Source organism: Monodelphis domestica, chromosome 1, assembly GCF_027887165.1.
Source record: "Monodelphis domestica isolate mMonDom1 chromosome 1, mMonDom1.pri, whole genome shotgun sequence".
Taxonomy (NCBI): domain Eukaryota; kingdom Metazoa; phylum Chordata; class Mammalia; order Didelphimorphia; family Didelphidae; genus Monodelphis; species Monodelphis domestica.
This window is the reverse complement of record NC_077227.1, coordinates 283,917,315-283,938,281: the sequence shown is the minus strand read 5'-3', so window position 1 is coordinate 283,938,281 and position 20,967 is coordinate 283,917,315. Positions and strand designations below refer to the sequence as shown.

At 35.8% G+C, this 20,967-nt stretch overlaps 1 protein-coding gene across 3 annotated transcripts in view; it reads left to right on the top strand.

Moving 5' to 3' along the window:
• Nucleotides 1-1,747: 1,747 nt before the first annotated feature.
• Nucleotides 1,748-20,967, top strand: part of CNIH1 (cornichon family AMPA receptor auxiliary protein 1) — a 33,343-nt gene continuing 14,123 nt past the window's right edge. The window contains exons 1-4 of one of the 3 annotated variants that reach the window (XM_001370338.5): nucleotides 1,748-2,016; nucleotides 13,735-13,803; nucleotides 18,051-18,163; nucleotides 18,756-18,899. In XM_001370338.5, coding sequence (XP_001370375.2) covers nucleotides 1,936-2,016; nucleotides 13,735-13,803; nucleotides 18,051-18,163; nucleotides 18,756-18,899 — 407 coding nt within the window. In that variant the 5' untranslated portion in view covers nucleotides 1,748-1,935. Of the gene's footprint in view, nucleotides 2,193-13,734; nucleotides 13,804-13,969; nucleotides 14,096-18,050; nucleotides 18,164-18,755; nucleotides 18,900-20,967 lie in introns of those variants that run through there. The other 2 variants (XM_056810965.1, XM_056810966.1) reach the window with 2 other exon arrangements.

Below are 20,967 nucleotides of genomic sequence, written 5' to 3'. Positions count from 1 at the left end.
ATTTTTCAAGTATGAAATTTCCCAATGGTGAAATTTCCAACATTTATAAGTCTAAGAAATTTTAAGGTTTATACCATTTAGATGCCTATTGTCAGAAGGCAGGAGATTGGTAAGTGGTAGGCAATGGGGGTTAAATGACCTGGCCAGGGCCACACCACCAGGAAGTGTCTGAGGCCAGATTTCAACCAAGGACCTCCAATCTCTAGGCCTAGCTCTCAAGTCACTGAGCCACTGAACTGCTCCCCCCCCCCCAAAGTAAGAGTGGATTTTAGGAATCCCAAATTTGGCTAAAGAGTTTCAGGGTGTTGAATTTTTCCCCTGGCACTCAGGTGAAGTAAACGAAAGAATCAATATAGTCAAAAGATATCCTTTTAAATACCCCATGCTTGTAAGTTCCTGTTTGGAAAAGCCTTTTCATTCTTTTCTTTCTTTCTCTCTCCCTGTGATCCCCTACCCCCAGTCCACGTGGAGGCTAATTGTAGCCTAAGGAAAAAAATCACTTCCCCCCCCCCCCCCCTCCGTTTTTACCAGGTGGTAGAAGTGAGTCCTGGTCCTGGGGTGATGAGCAGTCTACTCTGAGGCTAGAGTTTGCTGGGCGGGCGGGTTGTAACCAGGTGAACGAGATTTGGGTTAAACAGGTCCGGATTGCAAGCAACAGGAGCAGGCAGCAGGAGCTAGTCGAGTCGGGCTGGGCCAAGCCAGGCAGGCAGGAAGGACTGAGACCAGGTGAGAACAATATCCAGGAGCAGGAGCCAGAGCCTGGAGCCAGTAGCCGGGGTGGGCAGGGCTGAGATGACTCGAAGCTTGCTAAAAAACCTAGGAGAAACATGGCTTAAAAAAATCTAGTAGCTATTAAAAGCTGAACTTAGTAACAGTAGAGAAAAGAATCAGAAGATTGAAGGTATTTTGTCACAACCAACGTGGCTCGCCAACTCTTAAGATTAAAATTTTAGTTTCTCTATTAGAAGTATTATATTTTTAGAGATTTATTAGAGATTAAGAAATAAAGAAAATACAAAGTAAGAAAGTACATGTCTAGGCCCAGAGAACCCACTCACAACCACTCACTCTACATCTTACCTGCCTGGTAGAGAGCACCCTGTCCCTAGAAGTGGAAGCCAAGATCCCCAAAGTAGGCAGAGAGTCAGCTTAAATACAATTTTGTCCTCAGCCCAGGTGTGACTTTCAGGTGAAGTTACAAAGCATTTTGGGAAGTGGCCAAGGACTTCTGGGAATTGAAGTCTGGGGTTCAAATCTCCAATTTTACACTATATCCCTGAGAATGACAAACATCAGATCAGGGAATGACGCTTCCCTATCAAAACAGAATTCTAGTTCCTTTCCTTCTTATAGTATGGCAACTTCCTGTAGTCTTGGCTGCAAGTGGGTAAGTAAAATATTACTGCATTCTGTCTTACAGACTAAAATAAGAAGTCCACACTAAAACAAATAAACAAAAAGGGCACTAGAAACTGCAGATCCAGGTTATCTTGGTTTGATACTTGATTGGTAGATGTTCTGATTTCCCAGATAGGTGCCCCTCTAGGGTCAAAGACACATATATTAGATTGTAAATCCCCTCCTCCCACTAAACACTTCGTTGTGAACTTCTCTATTTTCTTTGTTTGACCTCTATATGACTTAGAACGGTAAAAGCTTGGCACATAACAACCGTAGACAATTCAACACGTGTTGAGAGATGCCAACTTGCAAGCCCTGCGAGTACGCAAACTTTCGCCGCCAGGGGGCGGCGGGCAACGCACTAGACCACGCCGCGGGCTGTGTTCGCTGTGCGCAGGCGCAGTTCAGCGGAGCTGCGAGTGCCGCGGCGGAGGTGGAGGCCGGGGGGAAGTGAATGGTTTTACCCAGCGGGCCCCGCGTTGGCCCTCGCCTCAGTGGCTTCAGTCGTGCCTCTTATCCTATCTTTGTGGGGCCATGGCGTTCACGTTCGCTGCCTTCTGCTACATGCTGGCGCTGCTGCTCACCGCCGCTCTCATCTTCTTCGCCATCTGGCACGTGAGTAGCGAAGCGGGTCCGGGAGAGGGAGAAGAGCGGCTGCAGCGGTGGCTTTCCCTGGTTCTGGCCCGCCATTGGAGCTGAGGCGTCGGCTCCTCTTGGGAGATCGGCCCAAGGAAATGCCGGGCGCAGCGAAGGAGGAGCCACCGCCCTCGTTAAGGAACTTCGCGCCTCCGGTATCCCCCCACGCCCCCCGGCGGGCCTCCGACATACTGACCCACCTCTCCCCACGCCTACCCACCCAACCTCTCACCCCCTCGGCTGCATCCCCTGGAGCCTCTCAGGCCGCCCTTCCCCCGCCCCTCCTTCGGTGCCTTAAAGGGCTTTGGTCCCAGTGCCTCCGGCATGAGTTTGCCTTTTTATTTATAACCCTTTCCCATTTAACTCTGGGGCTTTTTGACCTCAGATACCTTGGAAGTCTGTGTCCACTTAGGATGAAAAAGCGAGGGAGAGGTTTCCCAAGTTCGTAATTTGCCGGTTTGGAAGGGAAGGCCAGAGAGAGGTGCAGCAACTTAAACTTTGAACCTTTTATCGTTTTTATTAGTTTTGTGAGTTTCCAAGCCTACTCAGGTGGCTTTCCAAAATATCTTGAGTTATTGCTTCCTCCTTGTAGTTATTTACCTGTGTGCTTCTAGTAGATCTCCACCTCCTCACTCCTAAAAATGTAAATCTTTGTCGAGCTTTGCTAATTTTGTGTTGTTTATTTTGTTTTGTTTAATTTTGTGTTGTTTATTTATCTTTACTTTCTAGTACTGTGTTGCTGTGGTAGCTTAATAAATGTTTGATATTTAATATTTAAGTACTTGCTTGTGTGTATTTAAAATAAGGTTAATAGATTTAATTTGCCACGTGCCATCTCAACTTTGGTGCATATTATTTACTACCACTAACTTATTTTCGAACTTTTAAAATAGTACTTTGAGAAGGTAAATAAGTATTTCAAGGGATATTCTGAGGATCCGTTAAAACTGACATACCATTTATGTCTTCTTGTTCTTTATTATTCTTATCCTTGTTATTGATGCTTCAAGGAAGATACACCCATAGGGCTGCAGTCTTTCCTTTAATTTTGGGTCTTTTTATAGTTCTTAGTGAAGAACCAGTTCATCTTTCAGACTCTCCAGCTCTTTTCCTCTGATCTACTTGATTGACCCACCTTCTTTACTGATGTAACAAAAAACTGGTTGTCGGGTTGCATATTATAGTTTAACAATAGACATAATCCATTTAGTTTGTTTAGGTTGGTTATACCGTGAGTCTAAGGCTTGATGCAGTCTCTAATATTATCCCTTTTTTAAAATAAATATCACGTTGCATTTATCCAAGAATCATGTATACATGATAAAATCTTTGTTAGAGGAGAATTGTTAATGCTAAGATTTATTCTACTAGTCATTTTTTAAAGTGAACATACATAGTACATAGTAAATTGTTGTAGTCTGAGTGCCTTTATATTGATTGTATGACTAAAGGTGTGATGCTATTGAGAATCATTTGTGAAAGACTGCCTGCTCCTTTCTTACTTTTGATAAAGATATTCTTGAAAAACACAAAACTAATGCTCATATTTTATAAAAATGAGATGTGGACATATAGGTCAGTAGTTACTAATGTTTTATGATGGTCTTTTAAAGATAATATTAATCTGTGATTTCCATCCCCCTTCTTTTGTTATGCTTTCTTCTCTTTGAAGTAAGTCTCTTAAATACTATGGGGATTGTTGGGATTGTCACTTTCAGCACAGTTGTTTTCCTTGTATGGTCCCTCTTCCTATTTGTCATCTCAAACACTATTTCAACCACTATTTCACCTTCCTCGTATAATACTATAGTTCTTTTGTCATTGATTATGAAAATACATTGTTATAGAAATGTTGAAATTTTGTCCTATTTTCTGATAATCGTCTGCCCTCTCAGTTTGATTTATATTCTTGGCATAATAGGGTCATTCTCCAAAGATTTTTTGTCTTTTTAAAAAATAGTCTTTATTGATAACTTGTCCTTATATTACTGTAATTTCTGGGGGAAACTAACAATCCTTTTTCTCCTTTGTAGATTGAATCCTTTTATATCACAAAAATCAAAAAACCCAAAATAGCTAAAATCATTATATATGTCTGCTTTATATGGTCTCCTGCCTCTTGTGACAAGGAAGTATGCTTTATTATGTGCTCCTTGGAACGTACATTAAAAAAAAAAAGACTCAATTCAGTTTACTTTTCATTTATTTTATTTCATTTTATATAGCATTCTTTTTTAGTTCTTTAAATTTTATCTCATTCAGTTCATATATAACTCTGCCTTCTTTCTCTTAGTTTCTTGCATACATCATTAATTCTATCAGTCAGTCAATGAGTATTTAAATGCCTGTTGTTTGCCTAGCACTTTCTTGTGTTGAGCTTTATGCAGATGGCCTTATTTTTTTACTCTTGGGATACTACATCTGTCTCCAAACTTTTCATTGGTCATCCTGGAATGTACAGCCTTCTTATCTCCCCTTCTGAGAGTCCCTTTTTTCCTTTAAGATGTATTTTAAGCACCATCTTCTTCCGGAATCATCCCCCTAGTTTTGTCAAATCAGCAAGCATTTATTAAACAGCTATGTATTATGTACCAGGCACTGTGCTAAGTGCAAGTGATAAAAAGACAAAAAACAGTTCCTGTTCTCAAAGAGGGTTCAAGTATAAAGTGAAAGACATGACAAACAACTGTGTACAAAAAAGATCTAGATATGATCAATTATAGACAATCAACTGAGAGAAGGCACTAATAGTAACTTTGTGAAAGAGTTCTTGTAGAAATTTTAGCTGGAATTTGAAAGAGGTCAGGAGACAAACATAAGGAAAGAGAATTCAAGGCAGTCAAAGGACAGCCAGAAAAAATTAACAAGAGTTGGGAGATGAATTATCTTGTTCAGGGACCAGCAAGGAGACCACTGTCACCAGATTTCAAAGTGATCTGTGTTTGAGGAAGAACCAGTTGATAGTTGAGTGAAGGATGAACTGAAGCTGGAGAGGTGACCAAACAGCAGGCCTCAGCAGTTGTTGGATTAAGGTGATAGATACAGTGTATCGATAAAACATCTGTCCTGGAGTTAGGAGATCTTAAATTCAAATCTAGCCATAGATGCCTTGAGCCCCTGGCAGGTCACGTAATGCTGTTTGCCAGTTTCTCATCTGTAAAAACGAGCTGGAGAAGGACATAGTAAATTTCTCTAGTGTCTTTGCCATGAAAACCCCAAAAAGTTGCAAAGAATCTGACATGACTGAAAATGACTAAACAACAATATGCAGTTGTCCGTGCTTGAGGTGATGAGGGTGTGCCTCAGGGGGTTGCAATGACAGAAGAGAGAAGGAAGCATATACAAAAGATGATATGAAAGTACAATCAATAGAATTTGGAAGAGATGGATATGGTGAAGAAGAGGTAACCAACCCTTGACATTCATAGGGAAATTTAGTAGAAAAGTGTGAAAGATAAGTTCAGTTTTGAACATAATGAAAATATCTGTGGAACAAATTGTAGTATGTTAACATTAATGATATATTATTGTATCATATGAAATTATTAAATGGGCAATTTTAGAAGAAACTGGTAAGACTTCAGTGAAGTGACCAGAAATAGATCAATTTAAACAATAACATTTTAGAGAAAAATAACTTTGAAAGACTTGAGAACTCTATGATCAATGGAATGATAAACAACAAATCCAAAAGAATGAAGATGAAGCATCTCCCTCACCTCTGACAAAATAACAATGAATTTATGATTAAAAAAGAAACTTTTTAGATGTGATTAATACGGAAGTTTGTTTTTCCAGTATCCACGACTGTATATTGAGAGTTTTATTTTGAGTGTTTGCTTTTAAATTTTTTGCTTAATAGGGGAAGGGGGGTTAGTAAGAAAAACAGGTTAATTTTAAAAACTGCTTATTAATTGAAAAAAATTAAAAATAAGTTATTTAGTCTACGATTCACCAGTAGATCAGATTATTGTTCTTTTAGTGTTGTTTCATGTCTACTTATGTGCTTTGCACATTGTAGATACTTTATTTTTTTTAAATGGACTTATTAATAGTATTATTAATGGAGTTATAGGCATAAAAATGAAAACAAAAAATAAAATAAATTATTTATGGAATATCCACTTTGAGATGTACACCAGACAGTTGGAGATGCAAGACTGGAGGTCAAAAGAAGGGTTAAAACTGGATAGATAAATTTGAGAATCATCAGCATAGAGATAATTGAGTCTTTGGGAAATGATATCTCAGCAGATGAGAGGAAAATAGTATAGGGGAGATGAGAAAAAGGCCCAAGACTTGGCTGCCAAAGCCAATGCTGAGTTGGAACATAAAGTTATTTGTAAAATATTATAAAGAAAAATGATTTTTCTTTAATATAATTTCATTAATAAAAATAAATAGGTGATTTATAATCAGTATAATTCATGAATTAGAAAGAAAAAGAGTAAAACCAAGTTAAAGAAAACTTGGCTTAGTGCCAAGTTCTTACCTTTTTTTTTTTGTCATGGACCCTGTTGACAGTTTGGTGAAGTCTTTGAACCTCTTTTCATAATAGTGCTTTTAAATTAGTACATACAATACATAGCATTACAAAGGAAACCAATTATATTACAATATCATAATATTAAAAAGCAAAATAAAACCCCCCAAAACTTCACAAACCTGAAGAAAAGAGCACCTGATTTGAGCAAAGTCATTCCATAAGCATCTAGAGATCATAAGAAAACTACAGAGGAAAATGGAAATTATTTGCAAAAACTTTTTAAATTTTATCAAGACTGATGGAATTAGCACACTTACTAACATCCCAGTCCCAGATATAGTTATCAAATGACACTAACACAGCAAGTAACACTAAACAACAAGTGTAGGGGAAAGACTTAAAATGTTTATAACTATTTTCCCCATTCATTTATTTAGTATTGACATTGGTTCATTATGGCTTCTTTAAGCAGAGTATAGTTTCCCTTTTTTGATACTGCAAATGTTTATCTTTGTTCTGTGTTAGCAAAACTGCAACTCTGTTTTTTAAAATTCACCTGATAGCATAGGATATTTTGTTTCAGGCAATTCTGCAGATATTTTTAGATGTGTTTCTCTTATGCAACTGAATATTGGTTTGTTTGTTTTTTAATGTCTTTGTCATTCTTAATTTCATTAATTTGCTTATAAATTCTTATTTAAAGTAGTAGGTCTCAGTTTTGTGTTTTCCTCCTTTTATTTCTTTAGTTTTGCTTTTTCAAAAATTGCTTTTTTATTTTAAGTCCATAATTGTGCCTGGTATTAGTTTTGCTTAAACTACTTTTGTGCTAATCTGTTCTCACAGGCTCTCCTCTCCTCAGAGTCACTCCTCTTCACCCCCATTGATCTACATTTACTTGTACTTTACTTATTTACTTTTCCAGTAATGTTCTATTTCTTCCTTTCTTTTGTCCCTTCTTTATTCAGTTAAGTAACAAGTTGAAAACCACATATTTGTGATGTTAGGACCATCAGGATGAGAAAAAGATATTACAGGTCACAAAGATGACCTTTGCAATAAGCTTATAAAAACAAACTTAATGTTATCTAGTATTTTCTGATATTACATGCTATCATTTGCATAGAAGTAATTTTGTTTTGATCATCTATTTAATACGCCATTTGAAAAGCCATTAAACTTTTTAAATATAGAGGCCCAGTAAATTTTAGCTAAGTCTTAATGTTGGGCTCCCATAGAACACATTCCTTCCTGTGGAATTGAATCCTGATATTATCACTACACTCAGAAAAAGTAGCCTCAGAAAACAAAAATGGTTCCCAGGATAAACCCATCATGAGGTTCTCATCACTCTCCAAGAGACATTCACTAATCTATCTAAAATGGAATGCTCTTCAATGGGGTTGAGACCAAGTTGGTCAGTTATACAACAGCTGCAAGGATCACATCTGAGCTAACTTTTCTTTAATTGGTCTTTTTGTTCAATTTTGTTCAATTGTTAACACCGAGTAATCACATTATTCATGAAGCTAGATACTACTGTGCCATGTGAGTTTACTTCCAAGACCAGAATTTGAACATTAAAACTGCACTTGTCTATCAATAAATTTATGCTTTTGATTACAAGGTGGACTTAATAAAGGTACAAATTCCCATTGTGGGGGGGAGGGGGGAATTGACACATACCTTGTATGATATTGGGATAGTTAATGCCAGTCAGTAAACATTTGTGAAGTTGCCATTATAATTTTATCTTCATTTCTGGCCAAGTTTGTCACAAATATAATACCCAATGAAATATAATTGGAATACATATCTCCTTCCCTTGTTTGTCATGCCATTTCTCCTTGGTAAAGATGCCAGTAGTAGATGCCTCCCCTTACCTCTCTTCTCATTCTTTTCTACATCTCTACATTTTGGCTTCTGATATCATTCAACTGAAACTATTCTGTCCAAAGTTACCAGCGATCTCTTAATTGACAGATCTAATATTCTCTTCCCTAGTCCTTTTCCTCATTGACCTTTATTTAAAAAAAAACAAAACCCTTACCTTCTGTCTTAGAAGTGTGGTAAGGGCTAGGCAGTGGGGGTTGTGACTTGCCTAGGGAAGTGTCTAAGGCCAGATTTGAATTTAGGACCTCCTATCTCTAGATCTGGCTTAATCCACTGAGCCACCCAGTTGCCCCCCCTTCAACTCTTCTGAAACATCTGACACTATAGAATTATACTTTCTCTTGGATGTTGTCTCCTCTTTGCATTTTCAAGTAGCTGCTCTATCTTGGTTTTCCTCACACCTTGTCTAGCCATTCCTTCTTTGCTGGATCTTCATCAATGTCATATTGTAAAAGTTAAAATTTGGGGAAACTGAGGCAGGTAGAAATTAGTTTCTTTCTGCAAGGAGTATTATTTTTATGAGGTTTATTAAAGGTCAAGGGTTAAAGAAAATACAAGCAAGAGAAGCACGTGCTAGGTGGGCCATGAGGCCCACCCAAATTTCACTCACATCATGAGATGTGTCTGTTTGCCAGCAGAGACAGGAAGAGAAGAGTGCTAATAGCCTTTACAGCCAGGTTAAATACCCCATCTCGCTCTCGGCCCAGGCGAGGTTACAAGGCATTCTGGGAAATGAGCAAGGACTCCTGGGAATTGAAGTCCTGGATTCAAGTCTCCATTTTTTACATTTCACCGTGTGATCATTTTTGGAAAAAATTAATTTTTCCCCCAAAGGATCATGAAAACATAATCAACTTAAAGATTACAATAATGTGAGGATAAGAGAAAAAAAAGAACAAAACCAATAATTGCTGGACGCATTGACAAAAAGCCGTTAGGGGGCAGTCCCCTTTGGCATGAAAGTATACATACAAATAAATGTTCAGTCAACCACACCCAAAGTTCATTCTTGTGCAGCTTGTGGTCTGGAGGCTTCTTCATGGTGTCTTCTCCAACAGTTCAGTTTCTGGATTCAGAGAGGTAGCATCTTTCTTTACCTAAAATTCTTCTCAAAAGGAATTTAAACTTTGTAATTTAAATAATAATATTTTTTACATTTTCCCATGTTGTGGGTGATTGAAAAATACAGGATCACTTAGGGATGCATGGCTGAGGTATGAGGTATATGAACCAATTGGTAAGAGAAATTAAAAAGACATCAGAAAAATCCAAATAAAAAAGAAAAATTTCTGGATGAAAATATAGACTATCAAAGTCTTATGTGTAAAAATTCCAAGTAAAAAGAAAAATAAATCTATAACAGGTCCTTGAATGAGGGCCCAATTAAAATGATCTAAGCAATGATGCATTTACTCAGTCAATAGCCAGGACTACAGAAAGGTACCACACTATGAAAGACAGAAAAGGGACCAGATTATAGGAGCCAAGGCTGAGATACTTGATAGAATGTGGAACAAGGAAAACCTGCCTTTAACACATGTTAAACAGCCGCAACCTCGAACCCCAAACACGTTCAAGTCCTCTTTGTCTAGGCCCCAAATTACATCAATCCCACCAGGATTTGTTGGTCTCTTTGACCTTGTGCTTGATTGGCACTATGCAGTTTAGTTTTGTGCTTCTTTGGCACTGTGCAATGGCTCTTTTGTGTATATCTTGTCCTGGAATAAGACAGAATCATTAAGCAAAATCCCATAATTTTTTAAATAATTAGTGGCATCATTTTTATAGTCTCTAGCTTTTGGGGCATGCATTGACAAATGTATCTTAAACTTATATTACTACAAAGTCAAAAAGTTAAAGAAAATCTTAATGCTGGTGACATGTGATATATAAATATAAAAAAGGAGAGAAAAATAAAAAACTGAAAAAGTATATTGCACATGTGAGAAAAATATAATAAAAAAGCTTTAAAATATAGCTTATAATCATTGACACACTGTGTCAGCTAAGAAAATATAGAATACAAGGCTTTCTCACCAAAAATGAGATCCATTTCCTCTTCATATCTGGCCATGATCCACTGTAAGTATAAGCAAATGAATTGAACAAGGTAACGTTTTTCATTGTTAAAGAACAGTAGTATAAATATGTAGTTATCAATATCCCCAAAATTCTCAATAGCCCAATTAATTACAATAGCAAACAAACAATCATTTTTACACGAGTTGCTGTATGGCATTTTAAAAGCCTATGAATTAATGGATATTTGTCACAATTTTTTACAAACGTAGCAATCTTTCAACCTTGGTAATAAACATATTTTTAAATAAAGTAAAACTCGTCTTGGGTTAAGAACATAATCAAGAAATATCATTCTGGTGGAAGTAGTGAACTGAAGAGTATAAATGAGAGGTGCTCCTTTTTTGGAGACTTTTTAGGGATACAAATGCCCTGAGATTAACTGCCCCAACTTCCATTCACATATTTAGAAATGCGGGAAGGTTGGGGGTTATAAAATATATTTCACTTCAGCTACTAGAATTGGCCTTACACCTTGTGGTAGGGGCAGGCAAAGTAACAAGAGATTGTTAAGAAATTTTTCTAAAAATCATGTTTAAAAAAACTCCCTAAAATCAATTGAGATATTTAGCACATTAAATTTTCCAAAGGTTGTTAATACAATTGTAACCAGTTCTGATGAAGTCCATCTATCCTCTATGTGACAATTTACAAAGGCAAAATAGAAAGGTTCTTTTCATATATGGGATTAATTACAATGATCTCAATATGGTTATAGGGGAAAAGCAACAGAATTTAACAGTAGTTAACCCAGTACATTAAAATGATTCAGTGTAACAGAATAATATTGAATGCAGTAATATATGAATTTAAGATCACAAAGTTAAACCTTAAACAAAACAATCAGGAAAATGCAATAGAAATACAGAGATTTTTATAACCATTGGAGTCTGAAATGCCTTAAAAATCATAACCTTCAGTCTCTTTAAGTTCCTTGGGTTTTTAGAAGGGGTAAGCAATTGGGTCCAAGTGATCTGCTCAGGGCCACAAAGCCATGAAATGTCTCAGGCCAGATTTCAACCAGAGACCTCCCGCCTCAGGGCCTGGCTCTTAGTCCACTGAGACACCCAGCTGCCTCCCCAAAGTTAGCTAAAAGGTTGTACAGAGCTGAATATTTTCCCTGACACGCAGGTGAAGTCAATAAAAGGATCAATGGAATTAAAAGATATTCTTGTAAAATAGCCATGCTTTTAAAGTTCCTGCTTGAAAAAAAAACCTTTCTTCTTTCCCTCTTGTCTCTCTCCCTCCTATGCTGTGATCCACCCAGGTGGAGCCAATACCTTGTTTGTTACCAGCTGATAGAAATGAGTCTTGAGTGATGAGCGGATCTGCTCCAGGGCTAGAGTTTGTTGGGCAGGCAGGTCACCAGGTGATTGCAATCTAGGTTGAATCAGGTGGGCCAGGTGAGCTAGAGAGAACACCGGGGTGGGCAGGGCCGGGACAGGAACGCAGACAAGCAGCGGGGCCAAGATAAGTCAAAAGGCTAAAAAGGCTTGGAGAAACTTGGCTTAGAAATCATTATCTAGGCTATCCTTCTTTTAAAAAAATTGACAGTTTTTTGTCCCATTAGGTTGCCAACTGTAAAAGTTAAAATTTGGGGAAACTGAGGCAGGTAGAAATTAGTTTCTCTCTGCAAGGAGTATTATTTTTGTGAGGTTTATTAAAGGTCAAGGGTTAAAGAAAATGCAAGCAAGAGAAGCACGTGCTAGGTGGGCCATGAGGCCCACCCAAATTTCACATCATGAGACGTGTCTGTTTGCCAGCAGAGACAGGAAGAGAAGAGTGCTAATAGCCTTTACAGCCAGGTTAAATACCCCATCTCGCTCTCGGCCCAGGCGAGGTTACAAGGCATTTTGGGAAGTGAGCAGGGACTCCTGGGAATTGAAGTCCTGGATTCAAGTCTCCATTTTTTACAATATCCCCTACCCTAAGTGTGGCTGTCTAAGAGAGATCTGTCCTGCGCCCTCTTCCTTCTATATTCATACTTAATGATTACATCATCTCCCATGATTTTACTATTATTTCTTTACAGGTTATTCTCAGGTCTCAACTCTTGCCTGTTTATGAGCTCCAGTCCCACATCTTCAACTGCCTGTTGGGACATTTTGAACTGAGTGGCCCATAGGCATCTTAAAATTCAGCATATACAAAACAATTCATTATTCTTCTAATCCCTACCCCCTCTTCCTCCCTGTATCCATATTTTCCCATTACCATTCTCCCAGTTACACAAGTAACAAACCATTAAATTAATTGCCAAATCTTATTAACATCTCTTCTTTCCATTCAAAGTCACTACCCTATGGTAGGCCTGGACCAATTGGTCTCCCTGCCTCAAGTTTTTCTATACAGCTACCAAAGTGATTTCCTTGAAGTGTAGGTTTAACTATATCACTTCCCTGCTAAGTAAACACATTGGTTCTGTTTTATCTCCAGAGTAACACATGAAGTAAACCTGGCATTTAAACCTCTTCACACCTTCCTACTTTTCCAATCTTTTCACATTTTTATCATATTCTGTGATTTTGATGCATCATGATCCTCCCTGCCTGGAATGTTCTTCTTCCTTTCCTCCACCTTTTGATATCCATAGCATTCTTGAAGATGCAACTCAAATGTCATCTTTCACAGACCTTTCCATATCTCCTTATCCACTTGAACCGACCTCCCTATCTAAAGTTACCTTCTTTCTACTCTGTTTCTTTATATGTGCCTATTTGTTTACATGTTTTCCCCATTAGTTAAGTAAGCTACTTGAGAGTGGGGACAGTTTTTGTATTTTTCTCCTCTATAAGTGCTTGATTAACTGAAATAAGAAATAAATTAATATCATAAAGGAAAATGATAAATGTCAGTATAATGACAGAATACTGATTATATAATTCATACCCTTGTAAACCTTGTGCAAATTATTTTTAGAAACAATATGGTAGAGACTAGAGTGCCGGAGTTGGGTTCAGAAAGACCTGTGTTTAAATTCTGTTTCTGACATTTACATTCTATAACTGTCAACTCATATAAAATTGAACAAGTCTTAATTTCCCTGGACCTCAGTTTCCTCATCTGTAAAATGAAGAGGTTGGACTAGATAGACTCTGAGGTTCCTCTTCATCTCTAATATAATTTTTAAGTTGTACAATTATGTCAGTTACAAACTTGGTATAAAGTTGGTGTGTTTTAATGGATGTTTTATTTGGGGCTATAAGCAAATGAGTTTCCTAATTGCTTTAATTTTATTTTAGATTATAGCATTTGATGAACTGAAGACTGATTACAAGAATCCTATAGACCAATGTAATACACTCAATCCTGTAAGTTACAATATAACATAGTATTTCTCTTTATTATTTTAAGGTCTTTGATTTTACCTTGATATAATGATAAATAACCATTATTCTAAGTAGTACGTGTGTATTTTTTTAAGTAGGCAGAATTTAAAAAATTGTTTTATTTTCCTTTTGTGCTTGAATATTATGACTTATTAATCTGCTGATGATCTTGTCAGCTGTCATACTAACATTCTCCCAATCTGCTTTTTACATTGTCGGCACAAAGACAGTTGAAAAGGTCAAAAAGATTAAAAGAGTCAAAATTGCATTAAAGGTGTGTACTGCTTTTTAGTTTAATGTTTTAATGCCACCTTCATTTTCTGGGGGAGGGTTAAAAACATTGTATTTATGTTAATGTTTTGTTTGGTGTCTTCTCATGCCTGTTTCAGGTTTGTAATTTAAAATTTTTCATATTTTGTGCAAATGTTTGCTTGCTTATCAAGTAGGGAAAACTGTTATATGCTTATGCACATATTTTTCTGTGCTTTGACTGCAAGCACATTTAAGTTACTTGACAAATTTATTTAGTTTTTATTTGGAAAATTCTAGAGATTTGAGTTAAAATAAAGTGACCTCATTAGTAGTAGCCTATCCTAAGTTTGAGATTATGAACTCTGATAAGTGTGTTATAATACAAAAGGAATCTACAATGTAACATTAACCTATTTTACCTTTCAAATTCCCCTTCCCCACCTTAGAAACTTATTGTATGCTCTCAGGGTCTGTATTGTAATATCTCATACATCATAGATGTGATGAGAATTTCTTCTGGTATTTTTGGCATATAAATGCTTTATTGTGGTTCCCAAGTAGGCCTACCTCAAATGGACATTTGAACTATATAAGGTGCTTATGGATGCTGGATATATTACTCTTTTTGATGGATTAGTCTCTAGCAGGCTTAATTACAACTAATTAGAAATTAAGATGTTTATTAGAAATGATGTATCTTCAGAACCATGCAAAAATACAGTGTATAGGCTTTCTAGGGAGGAGTACTTTAAAAAGTGAGAGCTAGACACATTGACTTATCATTGATTATTTTAAAAATATGTACTTTATTATGAATGTCTATTTACATTTTATCAAATCTTAATGGTGGGTATTGTTTAAGGTATCAATCTTCTAGCTGAGTCTAAAAATTAGATTAAGTATTTACATGTCAGCTTCCTGCCTTGTAGTAAAATAGTAACATTTCATTTAGATGTGTTATTTTTTCTGTTTTTCTTAATAGGAAAATTCTCAGATTTAAAAAAAGTATGTACTTTTATTGCAATGGTAACAGGAAGAAGAGTTATTTTGATGCACATTTTTTTTTAGATGGGAGAATATAGTGATTGTTGGCCTAATAACTGTGCATCTGACAGTTTTCCCTATTTAAAATTTGTTTTGAAGGTTACTTCTGCCAAAGTATGGGGGAAGGAAATAATATAATTTTTTTCCTTTGTATAATTTTTTTAACAAAGGACAGTTTTAATATGCATATTTAAATTTTAAATAATGTTGCATTAAATAATTTTGAAGAGTTCTTTCTGTAACTAAATTTCCTAAATATGATCACAAAAAATTATTTGAAACTATAGTTTTCTAAGAGAGATATAAAAACACATTTTAGACTTTTATGGGAAGCATTGGTTTCATACTTGGAACCTCAGTTTCCAGTCTGTATTCCTTATCCTTCTAATGAAATATAATTTTTTAAACATTAGGGAACAAGGCTTCTATAGCATTTTAACCCTTAGCCCAAATTTAAATCTCAAAATACTTGAGAGCTCTCAATTCTAAACTAAAAATTATTAATATCTTTTTAACAATAGTTAAATTGGCTTGTTATAATTCAGTTTTAATGAGTATCACTAATATAGCTTTATTGGAATATATAGGGTATATATTTTGAATTTAAAATTAAATTGATATATAAAAGCCCTTGTTTTCTCAAAGTGCATTTCTATGGAAATGCTTGACTATTCAATATTGTAGATAGCAGGCTTAAAAATATGTAATATTTGTATATAAGTCCTATCTTGAAGATATATAAATAGTTTAAAAGTTTATTTAATGAATATACAATTATTTGCTGATGAATCTTAATTGAGTTATGGAAAGAATTTATGATAATAAGCTAATAGCTGGCTTTGATGTTGCCTATTTAAAATACTGCTATTAAAACCCTTTTCAACTGTTTTGTGTTAATATGAGTAATCCTTTTGGGATATTATTTTTATGCCTAAGATCTGTTGTGAGGAGAGTTCTAGTATAATCAATCATTAAGTATATTAAGTACCTATTATGTGCTAGGTGAGGGGATATAGAGACAAATAGTTTCTCTATGCCCAAGAGGCTTATTACTTATTGTGGAAGACAATGTATTCATATATTTTAAATAAATGCAATATAGTAAGGGAGAACACTGACACTTGGAATTAAGAAATGTTTCCAGTAAAAGGTAGTACTTGAACTCAGTCTTGAAGAAAGTGATTTTTTGAGGCAAAAATTAGAAAGGAATACTTTCTAGGCATAAAGGCCATGGAGTGCTTTATGTGAGGAACAGAGTGAAGCTTATTTTGACTGATTCATCCAGTTCAGTCATATATATATATATATATAGGTCTGGAGAGCTAGGCTGTCAGGCTGTGTGAAAGGCTTTAAGCACCAGTATATTTTATGCTACTTATATATTACATATACAGTAAAATATATTATTTATATTCAACACTAGTATATTTTATACTAAAGGCATTTATGGAACTACCCAAGTTTAGAGTGGGGGAATGCCCTACTTAAAATCCTAAAAATTAGCCTGACAATGTTTTTTAAAAATATTTTCATTTAAAATAGTATGGTGAAAAATTTAACATAAAAAAGAAAGCAAATGTAATTTTTAGCTCATTCTATTATTCACATTTAATTCACATTAAACATATACATATTTCTTATAGCACTTTAAGATTTACATATTCACATTAAATAAAATTTTGCATGTTTCTATTATCCTAATGAATTTTTATTAAATAACTTTCCTTGTATGTTATGCTTTCATAATCTGAAATTCATAGTGCTGTTATCTGCAACCTCTCCATTGCAACCTCCAAAAAATGAGCTTAGTGGTACCAAGAAGAGTAATTAATTTCATTGCCTTGATACAATTTCCCTCCTACATTGCAGAAAACTTGTTTGTATTTGTGCATATTGGCATCCATACCATTGTGCAGAAATTGGCTGATCACTGCATTGAGAATAAAATTCTGTGGTGGTTATATGGTTTGTACATGTTACATTTTAAATTTTAGTTCAAAGTTTAAAAATTTTAACATGCAAACTTTTCAGAAAAGCTTTGGTTTTGTGAAATATTTTCTATTATGTTGCATGTGTTCAAATACCTCATTTTTCTATTTTATGTCATGTACAAATGTGGAAAATATATGCTCATGGGTTTTTAAATAGCAATGCAAAAATAATCCAAAAAGTATGATCACTTTTACTACCATTTGATTAGAATTATGAGTCCCCATTCCCCCCCTTTTCTCCTAACAATCATTATAATAGAGATTACAGTGTAGGTTTGTGGACAGAGGGTGAGACTTAAAGCCAAGAAGCTCTGGGAACCCTGGACATCACTCTTTAACTTCTCATTGCTCTAGGCAAAACTCTCAATCAGCATTGATAAAGAGGGTATCCTCAATTGGAGTTCCCTTGCTAATGAGCTCATCTTATGCATGCCGTCCTAATAATTACATACTTTGTGTGTAAGGAGAGGCAACATGATATAATGGATGGAGAGCTGTCCTTCTACTCAGGAAGATCTGGGTCCAATCCAAGCCTTTGGACTTTTCTAGGTCTATAGGTGACAGAGAAGGGGCTGATCAGCCTTGAGAGAAGTTCCTTGCCAGGTGCTCCCTACACTGATGAAGTCACACTACCCAACAACATGTTTGTAATAGCTGAAATCTGGGTGACTTAGAGGCAGGTGAATTTACTAGGTTTCTTCCTTGGGATAGTGCAGGCTGTGTCTTCAGTCTGTGTACATAAAACCCTGCTGTTAATGGAGAGGTCAGTATGGAGATGAAATCCTCAACAGCTCCTTTCATTTTTGGTTCTGAAAAATAGCTTTTAATTAAGTGAAATTTGTTTCCCACCTTATTCCTAATTAATTTTATGTTTATTTAGTATTATCATTAACCTTCCAGCCAAACTGTTTTGATAATTCTGATTATATATTTTTCCTCCAGCTTGTACTTCCAGAATATCTCATCCACGCTTTCTTCTGTGTCATGTTTCTCTGTGCAGCAGAGTGGCTTACACTGGGTCTCAATATGCCACTCTTGGCATATCATATTTGGAGGTAATATTTAGATAAACTTCTAATATCCCTTTTAAAATTATAATTACATTAGAGCATATTAAAAACTTCTAGATTAATGCTCATTTTAATAATCAAGTGGGTTGGCATATAACTTTATACATAATTTGTTTGTAACATTTTTAAAATTAAAAAAAATTTTTTTTAATGAATGATAAAAAGGATACCTGTTCACCCGGTACTTTATTGCAATAATCAGAACTGAGATATGCAAGAGCTAATTAGTATATTTTTAGTAGCTATACTAATTAGTATATTTTTCAAGGATTTATTTAGACATGTTAAAATAATGTTGCTGTCCTCAATTTAATTATTCATCTTTTCATTTCTAAAAGTATTTGGCCCTAGAAGTTATTTGTTCCAATTATTTATATTGTTTACATTGATGGTGTTTAAAGGTTTTTTTAATTACTGAAAATATTACAGATATTTCAGTAATTATTATGTTGAATTAAAAGCACATGATTTTCCTCTATGGGTCCTGCCTCACCTTTCTTGATTTTGAGAGGAAGAAAATCCCTACATAAACGTTTATCTTCTTTTCTGAGTGACTAATAACCTATGTTTGTTACAGGTATATGAGTAGACCAGTGATGAGTGGACCAGGACTTTATGATCCTACAACCATCATGAATGCAGATATTCTAGCATACTGTCAGAAAGAAGGATGGTGCAAATTAGCTTTTTACTTACTATCATTTTTTTACTACCTATATGGGTAAGTTGGAAAAATATAATGAAAGATGAATAATGTGGCTGCTTAGAATTATATAGCCTTTAAGGTTGCTACTTTACATTTTTCACACAATAATTGAGTATCTAAATCCTAAGGTAATGAGCATGACCTTTAAAATGTATGTGTACATGTGTGTGCATATGTCTATGTATACACATATATAATGCATCAGAGATAACTACTTTGAAATTGGAAAAGATTTTGGGTAACCTTGAATAATACCTTGATTCTTCACATGTATTAAGTCAGCTGGTAGAGGATGATTCTTGCTTTCCATGGCTAAATAATAGTAATGAAAGAATGGGTTTTTCAAGGAAAAAAAATTTGTTTGACTCCCATATAACCCTGAAGAGACTGAAATTAATCACATATATATAATTATCTTTATCTATAAGGTTTATACACTGTCTTGTCGACAACTGAAAATGAACATGTCCAAAGCTGAACTCATTACTTTCTCCCCAAACCCTCTTCTTTTAAAAAAAAAATATTTTTAACATTCTTGTTAAATTTTGAGTTTTAAATTCTCTCCCTCTAACTGAGAAGGCAAGAAATATATCAATTATACATGTGAAATCATGAAAACCATTTCTATATTAGTCATATTGGGGGAGGAACAAGGTTATATTTCAATTTTCACTCAGAATTCATCACTTTTCCTCCACTTTCAGTGGAGGTGTAGTATTTTTCATCTTGAGTCAATTGGAGTTATCTTGGATCATTGTATTGATCAGATAAGCCAAGTATTTAACAGTTGATCATCATTACACTGAAATCTGTTAAGTGATCTCCCAGTTCTTCTCACTTCATATAGGTCATGCCATGTTTTTCTGAATGCACCTCACACACTCATTTCTCATAGCATAACAATTCTCCATCACAATTCATATGCCACAACTTTCACCTGTTTACCAATTAATTAGCATCCTCTCAATTTCTAATTCTTTGTCACCACAAGATAGTATTGATACAAATATTTTTGTATATGTCTTTTTCTTATCCTTTAATCTCTTTGAGATTCAGATCTAGTAGTGTTATTGTTGGGGTAAAGAGCATAAACTTGAAGTACCCAGTTATTGGATTCCAAGGATGAAACCAGACCAAATATGTAACACACAAGAGGGAGTTTATTTAAGCAAACTGCAGTTTGGGCTCAGCACTAAAAATGGCTGGTCTGGGGTGGGGGGAATGAACAGGAACTCCTGGGGCTGGGGTGTTATCAGTTCCTGGCATATGTCAGGAGGGGGAGGGACAGAGACTCCTAGGGTTAGGGGTCAGGGAGGGGAAAGAAGGGGTTTGGGAGATGGCTTTTCAAACTGTTTTATAGCCCTTTGGACTATAAAAGTTGTGTTAACTTGGAAATAACACAGAACTATCAAATAGTCAGAAAAACCAAGTCTTTAATCAGGATAGGGATACATCCAGTATTTAATTCTTTACTCAGAGTCTGATGCCACAGGTTTTACAGGGTATAAACCCTGGACTCTGGGGATGTTATCACTGGGAGTGCCACCATGCTAGATGCTGACTCCAAGGAACAAAAGAATTTGGGGAACCTATATACCATTTGGGGGAAATCCAGGGGCTGGGAAAGATGATTGACATTGCTATAGCTACAAAGGAAATCAGAGTGTTCAAACTACACTGATTGGATATATTCAAGATTGGGAAAGGAATCCTAGCTAGAGGCTAGGGTGTAAGAGAAGGGGCTGCTTACAATGGATACTAAAGAATGGTGTGAATCTTCTTGGGAAAAGGTCTCTGATACAATAGGGGAGACTATCTAAAACAAAGAGGGTCCTTAGCATATGCTTAGTTCCACCTAACTAGGATTGTCATTCACTGGAGGGTCTGCCACTCAGTCTGCAACTGCTAGCCTGAGATTCCCTTCCCAGTGGATTCCCATGGGAACCTGGATGAAGTACAAACTTTGGAATCTCCAACCTACAAGCTAATCCTAAAACCTGGGGTTCACCAGATCCCACTAGGCCACAAGTTTGGGGTTTCTAGAATCCATGTGGACAATTCCAAATTGTTCTCCAGAATGTGA